Genomic DNA, 20,565 nt, shown 5'->3' on the forward strand with positions numbered 1-20,565 from the left:
ATATTCTTAGGAATATAATTTTTTTTACAAAAAATATCTTTTATTAAAATAAATTTATTAGATATATTTATTTAGTCAAATCTTATTACAAATATAACATTAAACTATTTTTAAAAAGTTGAAAATTTATAGTTAAAATTATTTAAATATAGAATTCAACAAAAAAAATAACTACATAATAATTAAGAAGGATAAAAGAATATATTTCATTTCATTCAAATGAATAAATAAATTAATTAAAAGATGTTAACAAATACTATTAAACTATAGAAATAAAATAGACTTTAATAATATTATTAAAATTGACAAGGTCAAGAAATAATGAAATATAAGAAAGAGAGAGAGAGAAAGATAAAGATATAAGAGAGAGGGGAAAAGAGAGGGACAGGGAGAAAGGGGGAGTGAGAGAGACAGAGAGAGAAAGAGAAATAAATGGAGAAAGAGAGAGAGGGAAAGGGAGAGAGGAAGAGAGGGGAGTGAGAGTGAGAGAGAGGGAGAAAGAGAAATAGAAGGGGAGAGAGAGAGGGAGAGAGGAAGAGAGGGGGAGTGAGTGTGAAAGAGAGAAAGAAAGGGAGAAAAAGAAATAGAAGGGGAGAGAGAGAAAGAAAGAATTTATGTTTTAAAAAAGCATATTAGGGTCTTTTTATATGAATTAAATTTTTCCGTTAACTCGAGAATATTTTTGTGAGAAAGTGAGATAAAAATAATTAAAAAAATTACATTCCTGTGGTTTTTTTTTTATGAAACATAAGAAACTAAGATTCCCACTTTAAGGTTCTCATGAATGTAAAAATATTTTGCGTACTCCCTATGAGTAACTTTTAGTAGACTTATTTTATTAAATAACTCACATTTTATATTGAATTTTAACAATTCAATTGTTTAATTACAAGTTTTTAATACATAAATTAATTTTACAAGATTATAAAAAAAATTGAAAATTATATGATTCTTCTTTTTATAAATATAAATTAATAGATAATCATAAAAATATTTTTTTATATTGATTTGAATTTCTATATCGAAGTATCATATAACTTTTAATTTTTTTAAATATGAATTATATAGTGTGCGTATATGTGTGTGTGAGGGGGGAAGGGGGGATTACAAAGGGAGAGATCAAAATTTCTGGTGTAGAAAAATTAAAGTACTTATGAATAGTCTTTTCATGATGAATAATCACTAAACAAAGAAAAAAGTTGATCACAATATTGAATAACTAAAGATGAGTCATTTAGTCTTGGGCCTATAGAGATATTTTGTCAAATTCAAAAAATATAATCTTCATTAGAATTTCCCTCGGTATATGTAAAAAAAAAAATTTATTCAAAATTAAAATGTCCTGGGATGTAAAAATGATTTTTTTGGTTTTAAGTTTTAGATGCATGCTTAGAAACTAATGTATCTGAAGTACACTGAAACAAGTCCCACACCGGGGAGGTCTCCTTACCAAGGAGGGTACTTCACTCACCGGCACTTCACTCGGCCTTTTGCCGGTCAGAAGACTCCGATGGTCAGAACCCTTCGTAGGTAGCCCTTCTCGATTTGGCTAGCTCTCAATGAAAGCACCAATTGTAACAAGAATAAGGCTAAGGAGGGGAATCATCCCTCAAAAGCCGTCCCAAGAAATTGGAGAACCTCCCGCCTTATAAGGCCTCCTTGGTAAGGAGACCTCCCCGATGTGGGACTTGTTACATACACATGGATGAGTTACTTCGTTATCAGGTTGTGTGGGCTCTGATTCTTGCTTGCATCATTCATTTATTACTTTGTTGTACGTAGTACTAAAAGTATTGAGTTTGTTGAGTTTCTTTTGTGACAATGTTGCTTGAGCATAGGGTATTTCGGTCTTAATAAAAATGCCTTACTTTCGCTCTTTATTGCTTTGTAAATAATTTCTTCTTTCCTTTTGCTGTCCTTTTTTCGATTTTTAATTTGGTGGAATTGCTTTTTGAGTATTCATGTATCAGAACAAAACTTTGGTTGTTCTCTTCTGAAGTGAACACATAGTAAGCTTTGAGAGAGCGATCATTGATAATCAATAAATAGCTTAGCACAGAAAAGAAATCAAAAGTACTAGTAGGTAAATGGATGAATATGGTATGGATGTGAAAAGCAACAAGTAATATATTTAAAGGTGGTTGAAAATCTAAAAAAAAGTGACTCATAAAGAGTTTACCAAATGCAAAATTCTTAGTAACAAGGAGTTGTGTGAAACACGCATCCCGTGACTCTGTTGTTGTGTGGCCAAGGAATCCCGTGACTATGAAACTCTTAGTTTTATGTACTATGCTCACTCTCTGAATCTCTATATAAATAAATCATCACTCACAGGTTCTCTCATCACCGCTCACACACACCATTCTCTCTCTCTATCCAAACTACTTCTCCCAACTTTTTCTTTCTTTTTTCTTCTCCAACCTCTATACGATTACCCACCATATATAAAAGATACGTATAGTAGTTGCATGCTCAAGTTTTGGTTCTCTAGATTTATTTGGAGATTCTCAGAAATGTCAACTACGGCTTAGTGCATCGTCTCATCCACTTCAATCATGATTCCTCCGACTTCAAATATCATTGGTGTTGGAGAATGGAATTATGGTTGACATTTGATGAGAAGGATGTCACTCTGCCAGACAACGTGAAAATTATGTGATTCAAGATTTCCTAATATCACGGTATAACATAGTTTTCAACATGTTTCTACTATATAAGGGATTTTTAATAAATAAAAATAGGTTTTATTTTTTATTTTTCATTATTTCTAGGTAAATGTTGAAATATATATATATATATATATATATATATATATATATATATATATATAAAAGAGTAAAATTTATTTTAACTCACTTAATTAGCCCCTCAACATTCCATTCTCCACATGGGGATAATTCAACTGTTGGAGTTAAGGCAACATTTGGCTTATGTTCCAAGCCCAAGCTCTTAATTATTTAGTAAGATTTATGTAATTATTTAAAAATTATGTATATAAATAGATATTGTACGTTATTGATTATTAACAAGTTTTTATTATCATTTAAAAATTATATTAAATATTTCTTTTTAATTCAAATAAAAACGACATTGAAATGAATATTGTAACATCCCAAATTTTATTCAATATTAATATTAAAAGGGTTATTTTTTTATGTATGGGATTATTAAAAGTTAAAAAAAAAAATGTGAAAAATATTTTATAATATTATTTTGATGAATAATAATCTTCAATCAGAATTCAAATCAAATCCTAACATGGCCTCTTCTAAGTGCAGTAGCAATGTGAATGCAATTGGCAAAGCAATAATTGTGAATGTATAGCAATTGGCAATTATGTGCGTAGGAAATGTGATACGTGGCAAAGCAATTATATAGCAATCATATAGCTTTAGCGTAAGCAATTACGTAAGGGGATAAGATACAATTGTGTAGTAAGTGAGATTTCATTTCCTATAAATAGGCTCCCATTAAGACATGCAGCAACGGGAAAAATTGAAGAGAACGTATGATAATAAAAATCTTATAAGTGTGTATTTCTAGGTAAGGGGAGGAGAACTTTATCTCTTTAAAATTTTATATACTACTATGTTTATTTATTTATGTTATTTTAGTGGGGTGTCCCTAACCTCACTATATTTATATATTTATTCAGTGAGGTGCTTCTAACTTCACTATATTTATATATTTATTCAGTGAGGTGCTTCTAACTTCACTATATTTATATATTTATTCAGTGAGGTGTTCTTAACCTCATTTAACTACTTAACTTTTAATTACAATGTTTATTTATGTTATTGTTATATTTATTCAGTGAGGTGTTCCTAGCCTCATCTAACTACTTAACTTTTAATTATTATGTTTATTTATTTATGTTATTTTTATTATTTAGTGGGGTGTTTCTAACCTCATATATTTGTTTAACCTTTAATTACTATTACTTATTCTATGATTATTCTTATCCATGATAATTATTAATATATTCACATTTTATATTGTTTAATTATTTTATAATAATTGTCATTGTCATTTAATTAATTAGTGCTCTTAATATATTTTATTTAAATTTGTGTTATTTAATTAAAGCTTAAATAATGATAAATTCTTAAATCTATTTTGAGTAATTTTTTATGATTAATATAATTTGTTAAAATGTTTTTGACTCATTTTAAAGATAAATAATACTCTATGGCCATAGACGATAAAATTTGAATTATTTGTAGCTGGAGGTTTAACCTTGGGGATTTAAATGAGTAAGAAATGAAGGTGAAATATCCTTTTGTTGGTTGCTGTTATAATGATGCTCATTTATCCTGACTAGTCACTACAAGTATAATTCAAATTTTATTGTATCACCAAAAACTAATATTTGATCGGTATATATATTTATATTTAATTTTGTTTATAAATAATTCTGTTTATTCTTTTGAATTATTTTATTTATTGGATATCGTTCTTACTCCTTTCTTTTCTTTGTTTTTTTTTAAATTAAATATATTATAAAATAGATGGATCAACTTGAGATTCCAGATCATTTTGCTGTTGTTGTTATTGCTGTCCTACTTGGAAGGAAATCGGAATATGGAGGCTATTTGATGGATTTGTTATAACTTTACTTGTCAATCATATTATTTTAATTGAAATTTTCTTTCCATTATGAATATAAATATTGTATTGAAAGGGTAAGGAAGAGGAATAATGTGTAAATTAATACGTTATTCTAAATATTTTAGAACGATATGTCATGTATTAAATTCACAAAATAATCTTTTCTTTACTTTCATTTTTATTAAATAAATATATAGATATTGTTAATGATATAATTGCAGAAATATTTTAAAATTTTATAATTTTTATTATATAAATTGGGTATTAGAATTTGGGCGTTACAAATATAGAGATTAAATATCATAAAAAATACTATAATTAATAAATAAAAAATGAGTAAATTATACTGATATTTGTTTAGATTTGATGAGATTGTATTGTTAGTGTTTTGATAAATATATCAAAATCACAAATAGTAAAATAAACAGAATCTGCACCATACTCACTTAATTTATATAATTAAAATAGAGTAATTAATTCAAAAAACTATAAATTACTTATGGTAATTCTCTCATTATAAAGAGTAAATTTTAACCTGTGAGACTGACCTGCATGTAGAATAAAATCCAAATTCTTCCTCAATTTCCCTACAAATACACACAAATTCACCCGACCAAACACAGTTACTTCTGCTATACTAACCTCTAATCATATCCCTCCCTTAAATACCCTCTAAGGTCACCCTGTTAAATCTTGGTGATTGGATGATCGCGATCCCTTCTTAGCAATTCAGTTACACCTTTCAGCGTTGGAAAGTAAGGTCCCATTCTAAATTTCTAATATAATAAGCTTAATTGCTAATTTTGAATCAAGTTTGCAAATCAGTTTTCCTCTACATCCGTTTGTTAACATTAAAATTTAAGTTATATGAACTCAACCATAAATATTTACATAAATATTTATATATGTCCGCTTTGGGACTAAACCCTCACAGTTTTGCTTTTGGTCATCACTCAAAAGGCCTCTCAATCATTGAAGTATGTTTGTATTATATAAGTTGTTATTTGTTGTATTATTTTATCGATGTGGGACTTGTTTGTAATAAAATTATATGTTGAGAATATGCCTAAATATCTTTAGAAGATTAAGTTAGTTTTTTATAAGAAAATTTTATTTATATTTCAAATATTTAGATTTAATCTTTAGAAGGTCATTACCGTGAAAGAGGCTCATCCATCAAACCGCTATTTTTCTCCTCTCCAAAAACCAAAACACAAACACATTCATTACTTCCCAGCTCTCCTTTCTCACTATTTAAACATACAACACACTCTTCCTATGTTTTTGGATTCATTGATAGCTAAACACGTACACCGAGCTCACCTTTTTTTTTCTTCTTTTGTTCACGTAACAATCTCAACGCAAGCATTCATACACGTTCTCTTAGCTCATCACACACAAGATCATATAAATACAGCAACCACGACTCACGTCAGTAACAAACTATCAGAGAAGCCAACTTCATTGTGCATTAAGTAAGTTTGTCCAGGGGTTTAAGATAACCTCTTAATTTTATATCTTTTATTTTTAATTAGTGTATATGTGTTAAGTACTGTGTGTTTTATTAATTTGTTTCTATATGAAGAGTCCACTTTGTGTTGAGCTTCCTGTCAATGTGTGATATCTCCCGTTGCTTAATTGCCTTGTTTTACCGATTGGTCCTTATAAAAGTTAGCGCTTGTGAGGATAGAAAGTATCTGGTAAAAAGTATATATAGGGGCCATTTACTGTGAAAAATGTGTAATTTCTTTGTATCTCGATCACATAATATATAAAAGATCAGAATAGTGATGGCTTGATTATGGTAGAAACATGGCACAAGTGGTCGGAGGGGGGAAATTAATGATCTGAATATTGGGAAAAACCCAAGTCCCACATCGACTAGAGATTAGGCAATTGAATAGTATATAAGTGGAAAGCAACCCTTACCTTACAAGCCGGTTTTGTAGGGTTGAGTTAGGCTTAATCCACTATTCTAACATGGTATCAGAGCCATTTAGATCCACTTTAAAAATGGGCCACCCACCATTGATGCATGCCTCACAGGCATGAGGGGGTGTATTGGGAAAAACCCAAGTCCCGCCAATCCTAGATCATTAAAAAGGGCCACCCACCATTTATCCACGTACCAAGCCCAATAGTGCTGGACGTGAGGGGGTGTATTGGGAAAAACCCAAGTCCCACATCGACTAGAGATTAGGCAATTGAATAGTATATAAGTGGAAAGCAACCCTTACCTTACAAGCCGGTTTTGTAGGGTTGAGTTAGGTTTAATCCACTATTCTAACATAAAAGCTTAAATTTTGTGTAGTTGCTATCTGTTTTTAAGAATTTTCTCTTGCTTCCTACGCACATATATTTAAAATTTTATACGTACCTATATGATGGCATGGATGTAGTTATGGATAACTATAACACTTCCATAGAGTTGAATGTAAGAGGATTGAATATGAATGTGGAAGTGTTTAATAATATTATTGATGTTGAATACGAGCATAGTTTGGTAACAATAGCAATTGAAAACAAGGTAAGTGGTTTAGAGTCATGGCTGGTTGGGGTTCCGGTTCTGAACAAACCAGAGTTGCATCAAAATTACAATTATTCCGATTATGAATCCTATTACTGATGAAGTTATCGAAAGAGGATTTCCTATAGAGTGAGTAGCATGCCCTTCTTGTGTGTCAGGTGCTGAAGCTGGAGAATTATGAGAGGAAATGTCAGCTGTGCCCGCTTGCATGATATTGCTTGTTATGATAACAAGCATAAGGAGGAAACTGTATAGTGTCATTTGTAATGGAAATTTTTTTGGTAAGATAACAAACAATGAAAATGAAAACTGATAATTAAAAAATTGATAAACAAGGAAGTCAACAAAAGTCATTGCTGACTTGCCTTGTTTATTCATTTTTTAATTATCAATTCTCATTCTCATTCTCTTATCTCTAATCAGATAATTTTCATTACAAATGGCAAGCGCATTTTTCTCCCTATGCTTGTTATCATCGTTAGCAATATCCTGCAAGCTGCACATGCCTCTCACAATTCTCCAGCTTCAGCACCTAATACACAAGAGGGGCATGCTACTCACTCTATATGAAATCCTCTTTCGGTAATAGGAGTAGCAGCTTTATCAGAAATAGGATTCATAATTGGAATGATTGTAATTTTGATGCAACTCTAGTCCGTTTAGAACCGGAACTACAACCGGCCATGGCTCTAAATCACTTACCCTTGTTTCAATTGCTATGGCTACCAAACTATGCTTGTATCAACATCAATAATAGTATTAAACACTTTCACATTCATATTTAATCCTCTTACATTCAAACTCTATGGAGGTGCTATAGTTATCCATAACTACATTTGTGTCATCATATAGATATAATGTTTTAAATATTTGTGCATAGGAACTGTTGCATATATGTGAGTATTTCAAAAGAATGAAGTCTCACATTACTTGCACCTAGTAAAGTCTAAGTATTTATATACTAAAATGTGTTTCACACTCAAAAAAAGTCAAGCAAGAGGTGTTGAACTTGCATCCATGTATTTGCTCTTGCTAGTTTGACTCCTTGACTAAAATTTAAGCTTTTTCAGATCAATAATTTCCACCCTCATCAAGCCACGTGTGCCATGTTTCTACCATAATCAAGTCATTACTGTTCTGATCTTTTATATATTATGTGATTGAGATACAAAGAAATTATACACTTTTCTTTGTGAATAGCCCCTACAAAACTTTATTCCTCATGCTTTCTATCCGCACAAGTGCTTTATTTTTATAAGGGCCAATTTGCTAAAAAAAATTATTTCTCTAGTTCTTGCTTTTACTATTTGTGTGTATACTTCAATATATCACTTACTCGTGGGTTAGATTTTTTGTTTCATATGATTTGGTTATTACATTTTACTTTGTAGTCCTTGTTCATCGTGTCTTTTAATGAGCTTATGGGTTTAAAGTCATGTGAGATTATTCCTTAAAAAGTCATGCATTGTTGTGTATATGTGATATGTATAGAAATAGTTCTAGGTGCTACCAGAACACGAAGAACCAATTAGAACGTGGAATCTTGAGAAAAGAAAAGTTTGAATTCCTTATTGATGATAGAGAGAAGAATACAGAGAGTTCACAAGTTTTCTTTTTTCTGTCGAGAATTCTAACAACAACTTCCTATTTATAATATTCTAACAGTTGAAACTAACTTCTAAATTGACAACTTAACAGACCCTCAATTAACTACAGCTGTTAACATCTTATTCAATTATTTCATAACAATGCCCTTCCCTTGGAAACATTCTTGTCCTCAAGGATGAAATAATGGAAACTTCTTCTTCAAATCATAAAATTCCCACGTGGCATCTTCTGGAAGTTGATGCTTCCATTTAACAAGTATCTTAGTCACTGCAATACCATTTCTTTTCACTATCATCCGATCTAGTATTGTTTCAGGCTCCCTTTCAGCAAAAGCAGCATCAGCTTCATATGGAAGTTTATTGGAATTATTGCATTTCCCACATGTTTTTTAAGCTGGGAAATATGGAAAACATTATGCACTTTAGACTGAACTGGAAGTTCAATTTTGTAAGCTACTGCACCCACACGATCCAGAATTTTGTAGGGACCAAAGAACTTAGGACTGAGTTTCATATTTCCCCTTTGGGCCACTGAAATCTGTCTATAAGGATGTAGTTTGACATAAATTAGATCTCCTATCTGATATTGTCTGTCCTTCCTTGGGCTCTTCTTAAATGAAACTTAAGTAACTTCAGCATCTCTTCTCTTTTTGCCAAGCTTCTGTCTACTAATTCAATCCCGGACTCTCCTGGAAAATATGGAAGATATGCTGGAGCAGGTTGCCCGTATACAATCTCATAAGGATACTCTAGCGGAGCAGACCACAAACCCCATAGAATAATTAAGTGAAGGCAGAGAAGTAGCGTAGAAGAAAGGTTGTTAGAAGGATAGATATTCCAGCACAGCTCCACTCCCACGAACAAAATCAAACGCAGCAATGTTGGGTAATGCGTTCTCCACAATAAGTAAGGTAAGCTATAGAAGTACCATGAATAGAACTGGTAATGCAATGACCGAGCAAATAAAATGCCAATGAAGTTCCCGACAAACATAGTTGTCACAATATGTTCTTTAGTAAGGACCTTGAGGGATGATGAACTGCTCTTGCCAACCTTCTTAGAAAAAGTGGAAGAGAAGAAAAGCGCAAACCTCAGTCTCATAAAGACATATCTAGAATGCAGAAAGTTGCATAGCCCTCCTTCATGTTTGCACCAACTATAATGCGCAAATGCAGCAAGTGATAGGAGGTGGGCAGCCAACAAAAAGATTGCAAATCCCTTGGACACAAATACTAGTTCAGGGATGAATTTGAAGTTAACATACCAGAAATGGATGAAGACACGACCATGATTAAAGGCACCTGATATGTATGCAACTGATCGAATGCCAGATTTATTTGCCTCAGAATTCTTCCCGAAAGGAATAACAGCTTTCTCTGTCAATCCTGGTTTTGATCCCAATAGCCCTTTCTGTTTGTTCAATGATAACGACGACACCACGAAACTTGGTGCATTAGCAGCTTCATACATCCGAGCTAACGTGAATGCCTTTTGTACCGTAGTGGGTTGGAACATGCGCACCAACATCTGGACATCTTTCTTTAATCCACCTAAAAAACAACTCAAAGTATATTGTTCTGACAAATTCAGTTTATTAATAATGGCATCGAACTCTTCATGATACTCTCCCATCGACTTAGTCTGTCGAAGTTTCATCAACTCTGCCATAGGATCAACACACACATCTCCAAACTTGTCTCTCACCAACCTACTATAAGCATTCCAAGACAGTAAAGAAAAATTCGTAGTTTTTGCAAGAGCTGTGTGCCATTGTAAAGCACGTCCTTCTAAGTGAATTATTGCTAATTGTACACGACTTTCATCAGGTGTTCGGTCAATTAAAAAGAAATTATCACACTGATAAATCCATTGGTCCACATTCTCACCATTAAACCGAGGAAAGTCAATTCTTGCCAATCTTGTACCACAAGAATACGCAGAATTACGATGCTCACCGCGGTTAGGGGTTGAATTCAATTCCCCAAGGGCAGATTGTTTCACTATCTCTTGTATCGTATCCTTTAATGACTCACTCAGAGTGCGTTGCATTGCACCCGCTAATTCTACCAACCGCGCTTCCAATCTTGTAGAAATGCGTTCTTCCAAATCTTTCATTGTCGTCGCATGACGTGTAGAGTTTGCCATGGAAACGTGCTCCGAGAAAGATCGAAAGTCTGATACCAATTGATATGTATAGAAATAGTTCTAGGTGCTACCAGAACACGAAGAACCAATTAGAACGTGGAATCTTGAGAAAAGAAGAGTTTGAATTCCTTATTGATGATAGAGAGAAGAATACAGAGAGTTTACAAGTTTTCTTTTTTCTGTCGAGAATTCTAACAACAACTTCCTATTTATAATATTCTAACAGTTGAAACTAACTTCTAAATTGACAACTTAACAGACCCTCAATTAACTACAATTGTTAGCATCTTATTCAATTATTTCATAACAATATGTTGCCCATCCATGATCCCAATTTTTGGATTGTACTTTTGGAACGAGTTGTATATGCAAGTAGAGGGGCCAAAATGGATGTCATTGGAATAATGCTGAGATTGTTTGTCCCTAATATTTTTGCTATTACCATGATCAATAATAAGGTTACCCTATTATCTTTTTTGGTTAGGTTCACCAAAAATGTTAGTTTTTTACACGAGGCTAATGTGAAATAGGCATGGCATTCTAATCTGGCTTCGTGGGTATCCGTCCGAACCCGCCCCGATTTGGACGAGAAAAATCTATGTTGATCGGGTTGGGTTCGGGTTCAGGTTTTCTTCGATTGGTAAAATCAGAGATGGAGGTGGGGACAGGTTTAGGATTTAGAGTTTAGGGTTTATGGTTTTTAGGGCTTAGGGTTTATGGTTATGGTTTAGGGTTTAGGATTTATGATTTATGGTTTTTAGGGGTTTAGGGTTTAGGATTTTTAGGGTTTACGGTTTATGGTTTAGGATTTAGGGTTTATGGTTTAGGATTTAGGGTTTATGGTGTATGGTTTATGGATTTTAGGGTTTTTAGTGTTTAGGTTTAGGATTTTAATTTTAATTATAAAGTTCAAAATCTCTATTATTGACAAATAAAAAAAATCTGTATAGGACTTGATAGTTGTATTTCAATAGTTTGCTTAGCACACATTCTTTTAATGCTAATTTGATGAAACCAACTTTGTCAACTCAATTTCAAATTGAATATCTAGTTATGAGAAAAATGCAAATTATGACAAATACTTGTCGACAGATTCAATTCTAATGAAAAGTTTCGAAGTATTGACAAATATAAAATTTGTAGATAAAAAAATGTTATCGACAAATTATTCCCAACAAATATATATTGGAAATGATCACAATGTTAATGTTTGGAGGAATGGTTGGCTTCGTCACCAACCAGGACTTCATATCTGGTCTCCAGCACCTAACCGCCCAGAGTATTTCCTTTTGTTTTGTCCTCATTGATAGACCCGGTTACAAGAAGATGGGATTTGGACACTTTAAGGAGTTTGTTTCTTGACTGTGAAACTGACCAGATTCTAGCAATCCCTCTATCCAGGAGATCCAGGCCGGATAGGTTATGCTGGGAAGGTACAAAACATGGGGAGTATTCGGTCTGAACTAGAGGTGGGCAAAATGAACTGAACTGAACTTATAAAAACTATACTGAACTTAAAAGTAGTTCTCATGAACTTAACTGAACTTAAATATTAGTTCAGAAGAACTGAACTGAACTATTTTTTTGTGTCATTGAACTAAACTTAACTATACTATAAAAACTTAAACTGAACTGCAATTTAAAATGCACTGAACTGTTATGATATTTTGAATTGAACAATTTTGACTCATTGATTTATCAAAATAGGACACTGTTGGGATACAAACAAGTCCAACATCGATAAAATATGACAAATAATAATAACTTATATAATACAAACATACTTCAATGATTGAGAGGCCTTTTGGGTGATGACCAAAAGCAAAACCGTGAGGGCTAAGGCCCAAAGCGGACAATATCTCATCATTGTGGAGTATGTTTGTGTAATAACCTTATAAAAATAACTCATAAAATATCCTCTCAGACAAATACCATAAAATAACCCCCACCAGTGGTATCAGAGCCGCAGGTTGAATTCGGTGACAACCAATAACCCCCATAAATAACTCATAAAATATAATGTGCTATATAAAGACAGATTCCGCTGCATGAAAGGTTAGGTCCCTTGTTTGAGAGGAGGATTGTTGAGATACAAACAAGTCCCACATCGATAAAATATGACAAATAATAATAACTTATATAATACAAACATTCAATGATTGAGAGGCCTTTTGGGTGATGACCAAAAGCAAAACCGTGAGGGCTAAGGCCCAAAGCGGACAATATCTCATCATTGTGGAGTATGTTTGTGTAATAAAATTATAAAAATAACACTCATAAAATATCCTCTCAAGCAACTATCATAACATAACCCATCAGACACATTTGCCAACTTTACTTTATTTTCCATTTTATTTAAATTTTTCAAAGAAAAATATATAATTAAGTCAAACAAACTCAGTGAATTTGAAGCCTAAAAATAAGTAGTCCAACATAGCTCAATTGATCCGTTAGGTTCGATAAAATTGATATAATTTTTTTTATCACTTTTTTTTTCTAAAGTTTTGGTTATTAGACTATCAAGTTATTCTATTAAGACATAACATGTTAGACACATTTAATTTTTATCCTTTTATAAAAATAGTTCAATTTTTATAATTCAGTTCAGTTTTATAGTTCAGTACAATTAACTTTTCAACAGTTCAGTTCAGTTCAGTTCAGTTTTTTTACAAATAGTTCAATTTTTTATAGTACAGTTAAGTTCAGTTCACCACCAGTTCATTTCAGTTCAGTTTTTTTTGTCCACCCCTAGTCCGAACAAGCTATCATTTTATAAATAACAACCTTGAGCCATATGGCTCCTCTCATGCGGGTGTTTCTAAAATGATAAGCGAATATGGAGAAAGTTGTGGCAAATTTCAAGTCCTCCTAGACACAAGCATTTACTATGGAGATTGAAGAAAGATTGTGCCCCGGTGTGGTCTCTGCTGATTAGAAAAGGATTGCAAATTGATCCAACTTGCCCCAGGTGTGGGGAAGCTGAGGAAACCATTGACCATGCATTTTTCTCTTGCACCTGGGCTAAGAGATTTTGGAGTATATCTCCATTAAAAACAATACTGTTGCCTCAACGTGACCAGTTTCCACTCCATGAACTTTTAGACACGATGCTGGACAAACACACTCAAGGGGATGTCATTATATTTGCTTCCTTGGTGTATAGTCTCTGGCACAGCAGGAACAAACTGATTTTTGAAGACCAGGACATTCCAATGCAGATAGTGATTGAATCAGCCATGAAGGTTTTATCTCAATTCCAACAAGCTAATAGTAAATTGCACCCTCTGCACATTCAGCCTAGTGTTGCACCTGTACGTTTTTGGATAGCCCCCCCTGACGGTGTTTTCAAATTAAATACTGACTTAGCTTTCAAAGATGGTGCAAATTGGGGAGTAGGAGTGGTAGTGAGGGATCATGAAGGTTTTGTTCTTGGAGCTGCTTCGTGGCAGAAACAATGTGGAGCCGAAGTGAGAGTTGCTGAAGCTTTGGGTCTGTGCCTTGGTCTCCAATTTGCCTTGGATATGGGCATCATATTTTAATTTGTTAGTAGCTGGTTGTTTATCCTTTGCACAAGAATTCCTTTCCCTTACATTCTGTCATGTAATAAGAGCTGGTAATTTTGCAGCCCATCACCTAGCTAAATTTGCTCTCGAAAACCCAGATTGTATTTGGGTGGAAGAGACCCCAGAATGTATTGCTACTCAAGTGAGTCTGGATTACTACCAGGCCACCCTTAATTAATAAATGGAATTCTTGGTTTTGCAGTCAAAAAATAATAATATATATATATATATATATATATTTCAATTATTCTAAATTTTTCGATAAATATTACCTATAGAATTGCAACGGAAATTTTAATTTAAAATTTTCAACAGAATATGATTAATCGGAAACTTTCGAATCTTCGGACAGATGTTACATTTTAACTTATGTCTTTGCTATTTCGGGTTTAGTGTCTAATGCAGGGGTACAGGGTGCTGATTGAGGGGATGGAACTTGGTTAGATCAGAGGGTATTTAGAGAAGAGAAAGGAAAGGATCAGGCACTACTTTCAAAATTTGATCATATTGTTGATTACGTGAGAACTAGCCTTGGCTTCTCAAATTAATTGTATGTTGCTAATTCCATTTTTTTACTAGATAAAACATTACCTTCCAAGCATAAAGACATCTTAAAGAATTAAGATACAGTATAATATTGCTTAAATTAATTATTATTTTACTTCAAATGAAAACTTAAGCTGATATTAAATATGAGTTGACACGAAATCATCCTATATGTAATGTATATAAATTTTAAACTCTTAATGATATTGATATGTGGAGGAGGAAGAGAAAATTGGAAGAAATGAAAATTTCAATATTAACACTGAATCAACATCTGTACAGCAATCAGACATCTTAAGACATTTCTTAAGTTCATCATGATATACATACATACAATGTAGCAACTCGAGCAAAATCAGAAGGCCACAACACGAAATCAACATTCACTTCTTAAGTTTCACTTGTGAAATCTTGTTTCATGTTGTTTACCTCTATGTTGTTGTCTAGGGCCATTGCTGCTAGAGCTATGGCCATTCCTTTTGACAGTTTGATCTCGAGAGCTTTCCACCCCTCCAGCTTTGTCATCAGAATCCTGAAGTCCTTCCAATGCTCTCACCACTTCATCCATTTTTGGTCTAAATCTTGGCTCCACAGAGAGGCATTGAATGGCAAGGTTGGCTACTTTCATAGCTTGGCGCAATGTGTATTGGCCTTCAATGCGAGCATCCATGACTTGGAAGATCCTGCGTTTGCTGCTGATGTAAGGTTTGGCCCATTCAATCAAGTTGTGCTCCCCACTTGGCCTGTTGTTGTCAAGTGCACGTTTGCCAGACATGATTTCAAGCAGAACAACCCCAAAACTGTATACATCACTCTTCTTGGTCAAGTGGCCTTCACAAAACAAAACAACAAATAGGAGTCAAAGCTATCACTTAAACAGACTTCAAATATATTGCTTGATTTAGCAGCTGTTTTATTCAGGTGACTTAAAGACCTTATGAAATGAAGATTGGCAACACAGCACACAAATTGATCCTGTTTGAATAAATTTCTTAATAAGCACTTATAGGAGAAGAAAGTAGTAAGTTAACATGAATAAGAGTTTTTTCATAAATTAAAATTAGCTTATGTGTAGTTAAATCAGCTTTTGGAAAAAGTAAATGAGAATTTTCTTATAAATTAACTTGTGCGAACGCTAATTTTACCTACAAGAGAAACATAATTCATTTTACTATCTTATTTTCTATTTTTATTAGTATTTATTGAAAAAATTATCCAAATCATTCCCATGCAAATGACTGCACACATGTAGCATAGAGATTTCAAAGTTCAAAAACCATGTTCATGTCACACTGATGTAAGAGACATATTTGTCAGACACTTTATGGACACTGAAAATAATTCTAGCAGCATTTTGAATACTTCAAAATGACAGGAACTAGGAGTCAACTCTGATACTTCAAAACACTTTGAATACTTCGAAATAATAATTGTGTTCATGGCATACTCATGTCAGACACTTTATGGACACTTCCAATGCTTCTAAATGCATTGAGTTTTTCAAAATGACAAGAATTGGGGGTCAACTCTGATATTTCAAAACACTGGGTAAAAAATAATCATGTTCATGTCATACCCATATTCGTTACACACTTTATAAACACTTTGAATGCTTCTAACTGAAAACTGCATTATATAATTTCTTTTTTACTTCAAGTTATGAACAGCTATATATTAATCTAGAGATGAGAATATCAATAGATAAATTATATTTTATTGTGTTTATCTTTATAACATCAATTCTCTCTTTCGATTTAAGATTTGTGCTTTGTTATGATATGGTTGGGGCACGATAATTAAGATGACAGAATTATATTATATGTAAAAGAACTAAAGATGTTTGGTACGAGCAATTAAAGTGTTCATAAACTGAGTACTCAGCAAACATAGGTACCTGTGGCCATATATTCAGGAGCAGCATAGCCATATGTTCCCATTACCCTTGTAGAGACATGACTCTTATCACCTGCAGGTCCATCCTTTGCCAAGCCAAAATCAGAAAGTTTTGCATTGTAATTCTGTCACCAACAAAAAGGAATGTTAGAAAAGCTTGTATGTCTGATAAAATATAAGATCAAAGAGATTTAATTTATCTTACTGAGTCAAGCAAGATATTAGAAGCTTTGAAGTCTCGATATATCACTTTTGCTTCATCGCTATGAAGATATGCAAGACCCTTAGCAGCATCAAGAGCAACCTTCATTCGGATGTTCCAAGAAAGTGGTTGAAAGTAAGGAGCTCCTGTTCCAAAAAGAATACATTATTGAGATTTTGAGGTGTTTAAGGAACTAAACAATGTCACGCTGAATAAGCAAAGAGGGAAATCAATAACTTACTCCTAAATAAATGATTATCTAAACTTCCCTTGGTCAAAAACTCATACACCAAAAGCCGTTGATCATCCTCTAAGCAGTAACCAATCAGTCTCACAAGATTAGGATGATGCAGCTGCCCCAGGTAATTGATTTCTGTCTATAGCACAAGGATAATTAATTACATCAACAGAAGAAATCATCTAACTAAGATATTAAGTATTTGCTGCATATATCACCAAAGGAAGAGTCCCCCCCCCCCCCCCACCAAAAGAAAAAATATCACATTAAACTAAATTGACATTTTCCTAATCTTCAAAATGGAACTGTATCTTAAATTCTGAGGCTTCAAGCAAAGTTCGAAATTGTAAATAAGCCCTACTAAGTGACACTCACCAACCATTCACTGTGTCCCTGCAGACCCTCTTGGTTAAGCCTCTTCACAGCAATGACCATTCCAGTCCCTGGTCTAACTGGTACAAGGGACTGCTCATCAATCCACCCCTTAAAAACACAACCAAATCCACCTTCACCCACCACACTATCCGGACGAAAGTTCCTTGTTGCAATTTTTAGCTCACCGAAGGTGAAGCTCTTCATGTTTGAGAACTTCAAGATCTCACCCTCCGTCCGCGGCGTTAGAGGCACAGAGGGAGTGGAGACCTTGCTGCTTAAGCCGCTCAAGCCATCCTCATCTTTGTTACCATCCTTTGAACTCAAACCTGCACATGTCAAAAGAGAAACAGACCCATTTTTCAGTCCATATATAAGCATTCTCATCTAATTACAAACTCAGATTACTCTTGAATAGAACGATCAGGGTAAGAATACATAGAGAAGAAAAAAAAATCATTCTACCAATTACACACTACACCGTCTGGTTGTAAGAAGATCATGAAAACATCAAACACTTCAGAAATTACATAAACTTAGTACACCAAGCATTGCATAAACTTAACAATTGAAACAAAACAAGATCAAATTGAAGAGACGGTGAGAAAATCCTGATACAGGCAGTGGCTCATGCAAAGTTCCAAAACAAATAAATTACATGTTCCAAATATATGGACTATTTCCATAATCCTTAGCTATAAACCAACACTACGGTTCCATTTTTTTGTCTATTTTGTTTTACTCTGCCAACCTTCACCAAATCCTACATGACATAACTAATCAGCAAAACTACAAGCACGTGATAATCAATTACAGCAAGTCCCCTTATGGTACGAATCAAACTTCAAAGACAAACAGAAAAAAAATTCCATAATTTTTTTTTTATTTCCTTTCCATACCCGAAGCTGCCAAAGCTAGCATTAGCAACCATCTTCCATAATATCCACAACCCATGTTTTATTTAATAAAACAACAAAAACACAAACACACCACTTAGTTATGGCATTCAAACTCCAGAGAAACCCAAACAAGCTGATAAAAATAAAAATTTGAAGCAAAGATAAAAATGAAGACATGCAAGAATGTTGAGTACCATTGCGTGGAGGGCTCTCAGCTTTGATCCTGGCACTGAAGCAGCACCCCATGAAGAGAGAAGTGAAGAACACAGAAGTTGGTAGCTAGAGAGAGAGGGGAGTGAGTGATAAGTGGTGCAGATGAGATGGTGAAGGCAAAGGAAAAGAAAAAGAAAACCCGTGAAAAGGAGAAAAACAAGAATGCAAGTGTGAAAGGAACGCTGTATCCACATGAAGGTTAGCTGTCAACCGCGGATTTAACTGCCCTATTCAATGCAAATGGTTTTCCAGTCCCAAGGACTAGTTTGCTTCTTCTCTTTCCTGTGTGTGAATGCTCATCTTGGAAACTTCATGCCTTTGACTTTTGACCCTCAAGAGGTACAAAACAAAACCACAATGGGGTTGACCTCATACCGCAATTTGGTTACATTATATTATAACAAGTGGTACAATGATGTCATCAGAAATGTTATCAATGCAATTTTTTTTTTCTTTCAAACTATAGGTAATATATGTTCTTCACATAAAATAATTATATACTTATACCAGTAATAAAAGTATACCTTTTCCGGTATCCATTTTTTTATACAATTTTAATCTCGGTTTATACAAACTTTTCTGATTGTCTTTCACAGTTTACCCACTATCGTTTTTAAATCGTTTATAGTAACTTTTTTTTTCTCTCACAGAAAAATACTGCCTTTAATTTTTATTATAAGAACTAAATTTTCAAATTAATTTAACTTTTTTATAAGACTCGATTTATTTTATTTTGTTTCGAGCATTAATTTTTTCTTTGTACAAAATACTCTCATTAAATGTACTTGTTGAGTTTATAAAGTCAGTGAATTTTTTTTTCTCTTGAATTGTCTCATTAATAAATTATCGCCTGTCATATATGATTTTATTGATTCCATTTTTTTTTTGCCTTTGTGGGAGCCATTAGCTTCGACCTTATCCTTTCCCTTTGTTGTCTTGCTCGCTGTCTCTCTTGGTCACACGACAACTTTGCATGGCCACAGCCTTTCTCAACCGTTAGATTAAGTTAGGAGACAATTTAGAAAGAGAGAAAGAGAAAGAGAGAGAGAACATTGCTTGTGATTGTGAAAGTTTGATGCCTTTTTTATGCCCAAAAGACAATTCAACGTCTTTTGGATGCTATTGTTGACTAATATCACTGATAATAATAAGTTGGGAACACACAATGGATGGTGTGAATACGTAGAGTTTTGAAGATAAATATGGTATGATTAAAGTGCATGACAATTTTTTGTGTGGAATAGTAATAGGCGCTAGGCAACCCAAATTTTTCATCTAAAAAGTTGGAATCAGATATATGTTTGGCTTAAGCAAAGAAAAGAAAATTCCTGCTGACTATAAATATTTCAAAAAACACCATAGCACTTGTCTTTTATGATATTTTAATTTTAATTTTTTTCTTCTTAAAACCCAATCCTGTTGGTCAATGGTCATTAATATACGGTGAATATGTTATAAAAGTTTTGTACCTGTATAAGGATACACCAATGATCTTCTTGTATTCTGAAGGCCGAACGAGTGTTCTGAACGAGTATTCCGATCCAACGTGAGTAGATGGGTTTGTACCTGCAAAAGGCACTCCGATGCTCAAGTCAGCACAAACACGAAAATCTAGAGTAATTAATGAACAGTGACGTTACCTTTTGACCTGAGCTATTTATACTGACAATCGTAGACCCTGGACCTTATGGGCCCTGTAACATACTTACCGTATTAGGTAATACTTCTTAATCAGCTAATTAACCCTTAATC

The 20,565-nt window shown here is 33.4% G+C and overlaps 3 protein-coding genes and 1 long non-coding RNA gene across 4 annotated transcripts; 2 read left to right on the forward strand and 2 right to left on the reverse strand.

Moving 5' to 3' along the window:
• Positions 1-1,164: 1,164 nt before the first annotated feature.
• On the forward strand, positions 1,165-4,783 carry LOC145951801 (uncharacterized). Its single transcript, XR_014429735.1, has 2 exons — positions 1,165-3,543; positions 4,509-4,783. It is a non-coding gene; the product is annotated as an uncharacterized LOC145951801 (long non-coding RNA).
• A 3,972-nt stretch (positions 4,784-8,755) lies between these two features.
• Positions 8,756-11,201, reverse strand: LOC145951800 (uncharacterized). The gene is made up of 2 exons (XM_083063871.1): positions 10,044-11,201; positions 8,756-9,960 (listed from the first exon to the last, which is right to left on the reverse strand). Exons 1-2 carry the CDS (start codon positions 10,885-10,887, stop codon positions 9,899-9,901), a joined length of 906 nt encoding a protein of 301 aa, XP_082919997.1. The 5' UTR covers positions 10,888-11,201; the 3' UTR covers positions 8,756-9,898.
• An 886-nt stretch (positions 11,202-12,087) lies between these two features.
• Positions 12,088-14,894, forward strand: LOC109810168 (uncharacterized). Its single transcript, XM_020373564.3, has 5 exons — positions 12,088-12,202; positions 12,289-12,356; positions 13,719-14,412; positions 14,513-14,592; positions 14,856-14,894. The coding sequence occupies exons 1-5, from the start codon at positions 12,088-12,090 to the stop codon at positions 14,892-14,894; spliced, it is 996 nt and encodes a 331-aa protein (XP_020229153.3).
• Positions 14,895-15,228: 334 nt separating this feature from the next.
• LOC109816961 (receptor-like cytoplasmic kinase 176) lies at positions 15,229-19,139 on the reverse strand. Its single transcript, XM_020382141.3, has 6 exons — positions 18,795-19,139; positions 17,705-18,030; positions 17,333-17,468; positions 17,095-17,237; positions 16,891-17,014; positions 15,229-15,827 (listed from the first exon to the last, which is right to left on the reverse strand). The coding sequence occupies exons 1-6, from the start codon at positions 18,844-18,846 to the stop codon at positions 15,394-15,396; spliced, it is 1,215 nt and encodes a 404-aa protein (XP_020237730.1). The 5' UTR covers positions 18,847-19,139; the 3' UTR covers positions 15,229-15,393.
• Between the last annotated feature and the right edge of the window lie 1,426 nt (positions 19,140-20,565).

Source organism: Cajanus cajan, chromosome 9 (assembly GCF_000230855.2).
Source record: "Cajanus cajan strain Asha chromosome 9, NIPB_CcT2T_4, whole genome shotgun sequence".
NCBI lineage: Eukaryota > Viridiplantae > Streptophyta > Magnoliopsida > Fabales > Fabaceae > Cajanus > Cajanus cajan.

Excerpts from the sequence above, each read along its gene's own strand:
- LOC145951800 (XM_083063871.1), bottom strand. The coding sequence starts at position 10,887 with ATGGCAAACTCTACACGTCATGCGACGACAATGAAAGATTTGGAAGAA. Across the intron at positions 9,961-10,043 it reads ATCAGTTGCATACATATCAG|GGATTTGCAATCTTTTTGTT; the intron begins GTGCCTTTAATC and ends TTTGTGTCCAAG.
- LOC109810168 (XM_020373564.3), top strand. The coding sequence starts at position 12,088 with ATGTTAATGTTTGGAGGAATGGTTGGCTTCGTCACCAACCAGGACTTC. Across the intron at positions 12,357-13,718 it reads GTATTCGGTCTGAACTAGAG|CGAATATGGAGAAAGTTGTG; the intron begins GTGGGCAAAATG and ends TAAAATGATAAG. Across the intron at positions 14,413-14,512 it reads CCAATTTGCCTTGGATATGG|CCCATCACCTAGCTAAATTT; the intron begins GCATCATATTTT and ends GTAATTTTGCAG.
- LOC109816961 (XM_020382141.3), bottom strand. The coding sequence starts at position 18,846 with ATGGGGTGCTGCTTCAGTGCCAGGATCAAAGCTGAGAGCCCTCCACGC. Across the intron at positions 17,238-17,332 it reads AGATAATCATTTATTTAGGA|GAGCTCCTTACTTTCAACCA; the intron begins GTAAGTTATTGA and ends TTTTTGGAACAG. Across the intron at positions 17,015-17,094 it reads CTAATATCTTGCTTGACTCA|AATTACAATGCAAAACTTTC; the intron begins GTAAGATAAATT and ends TGTTGGTGACAG.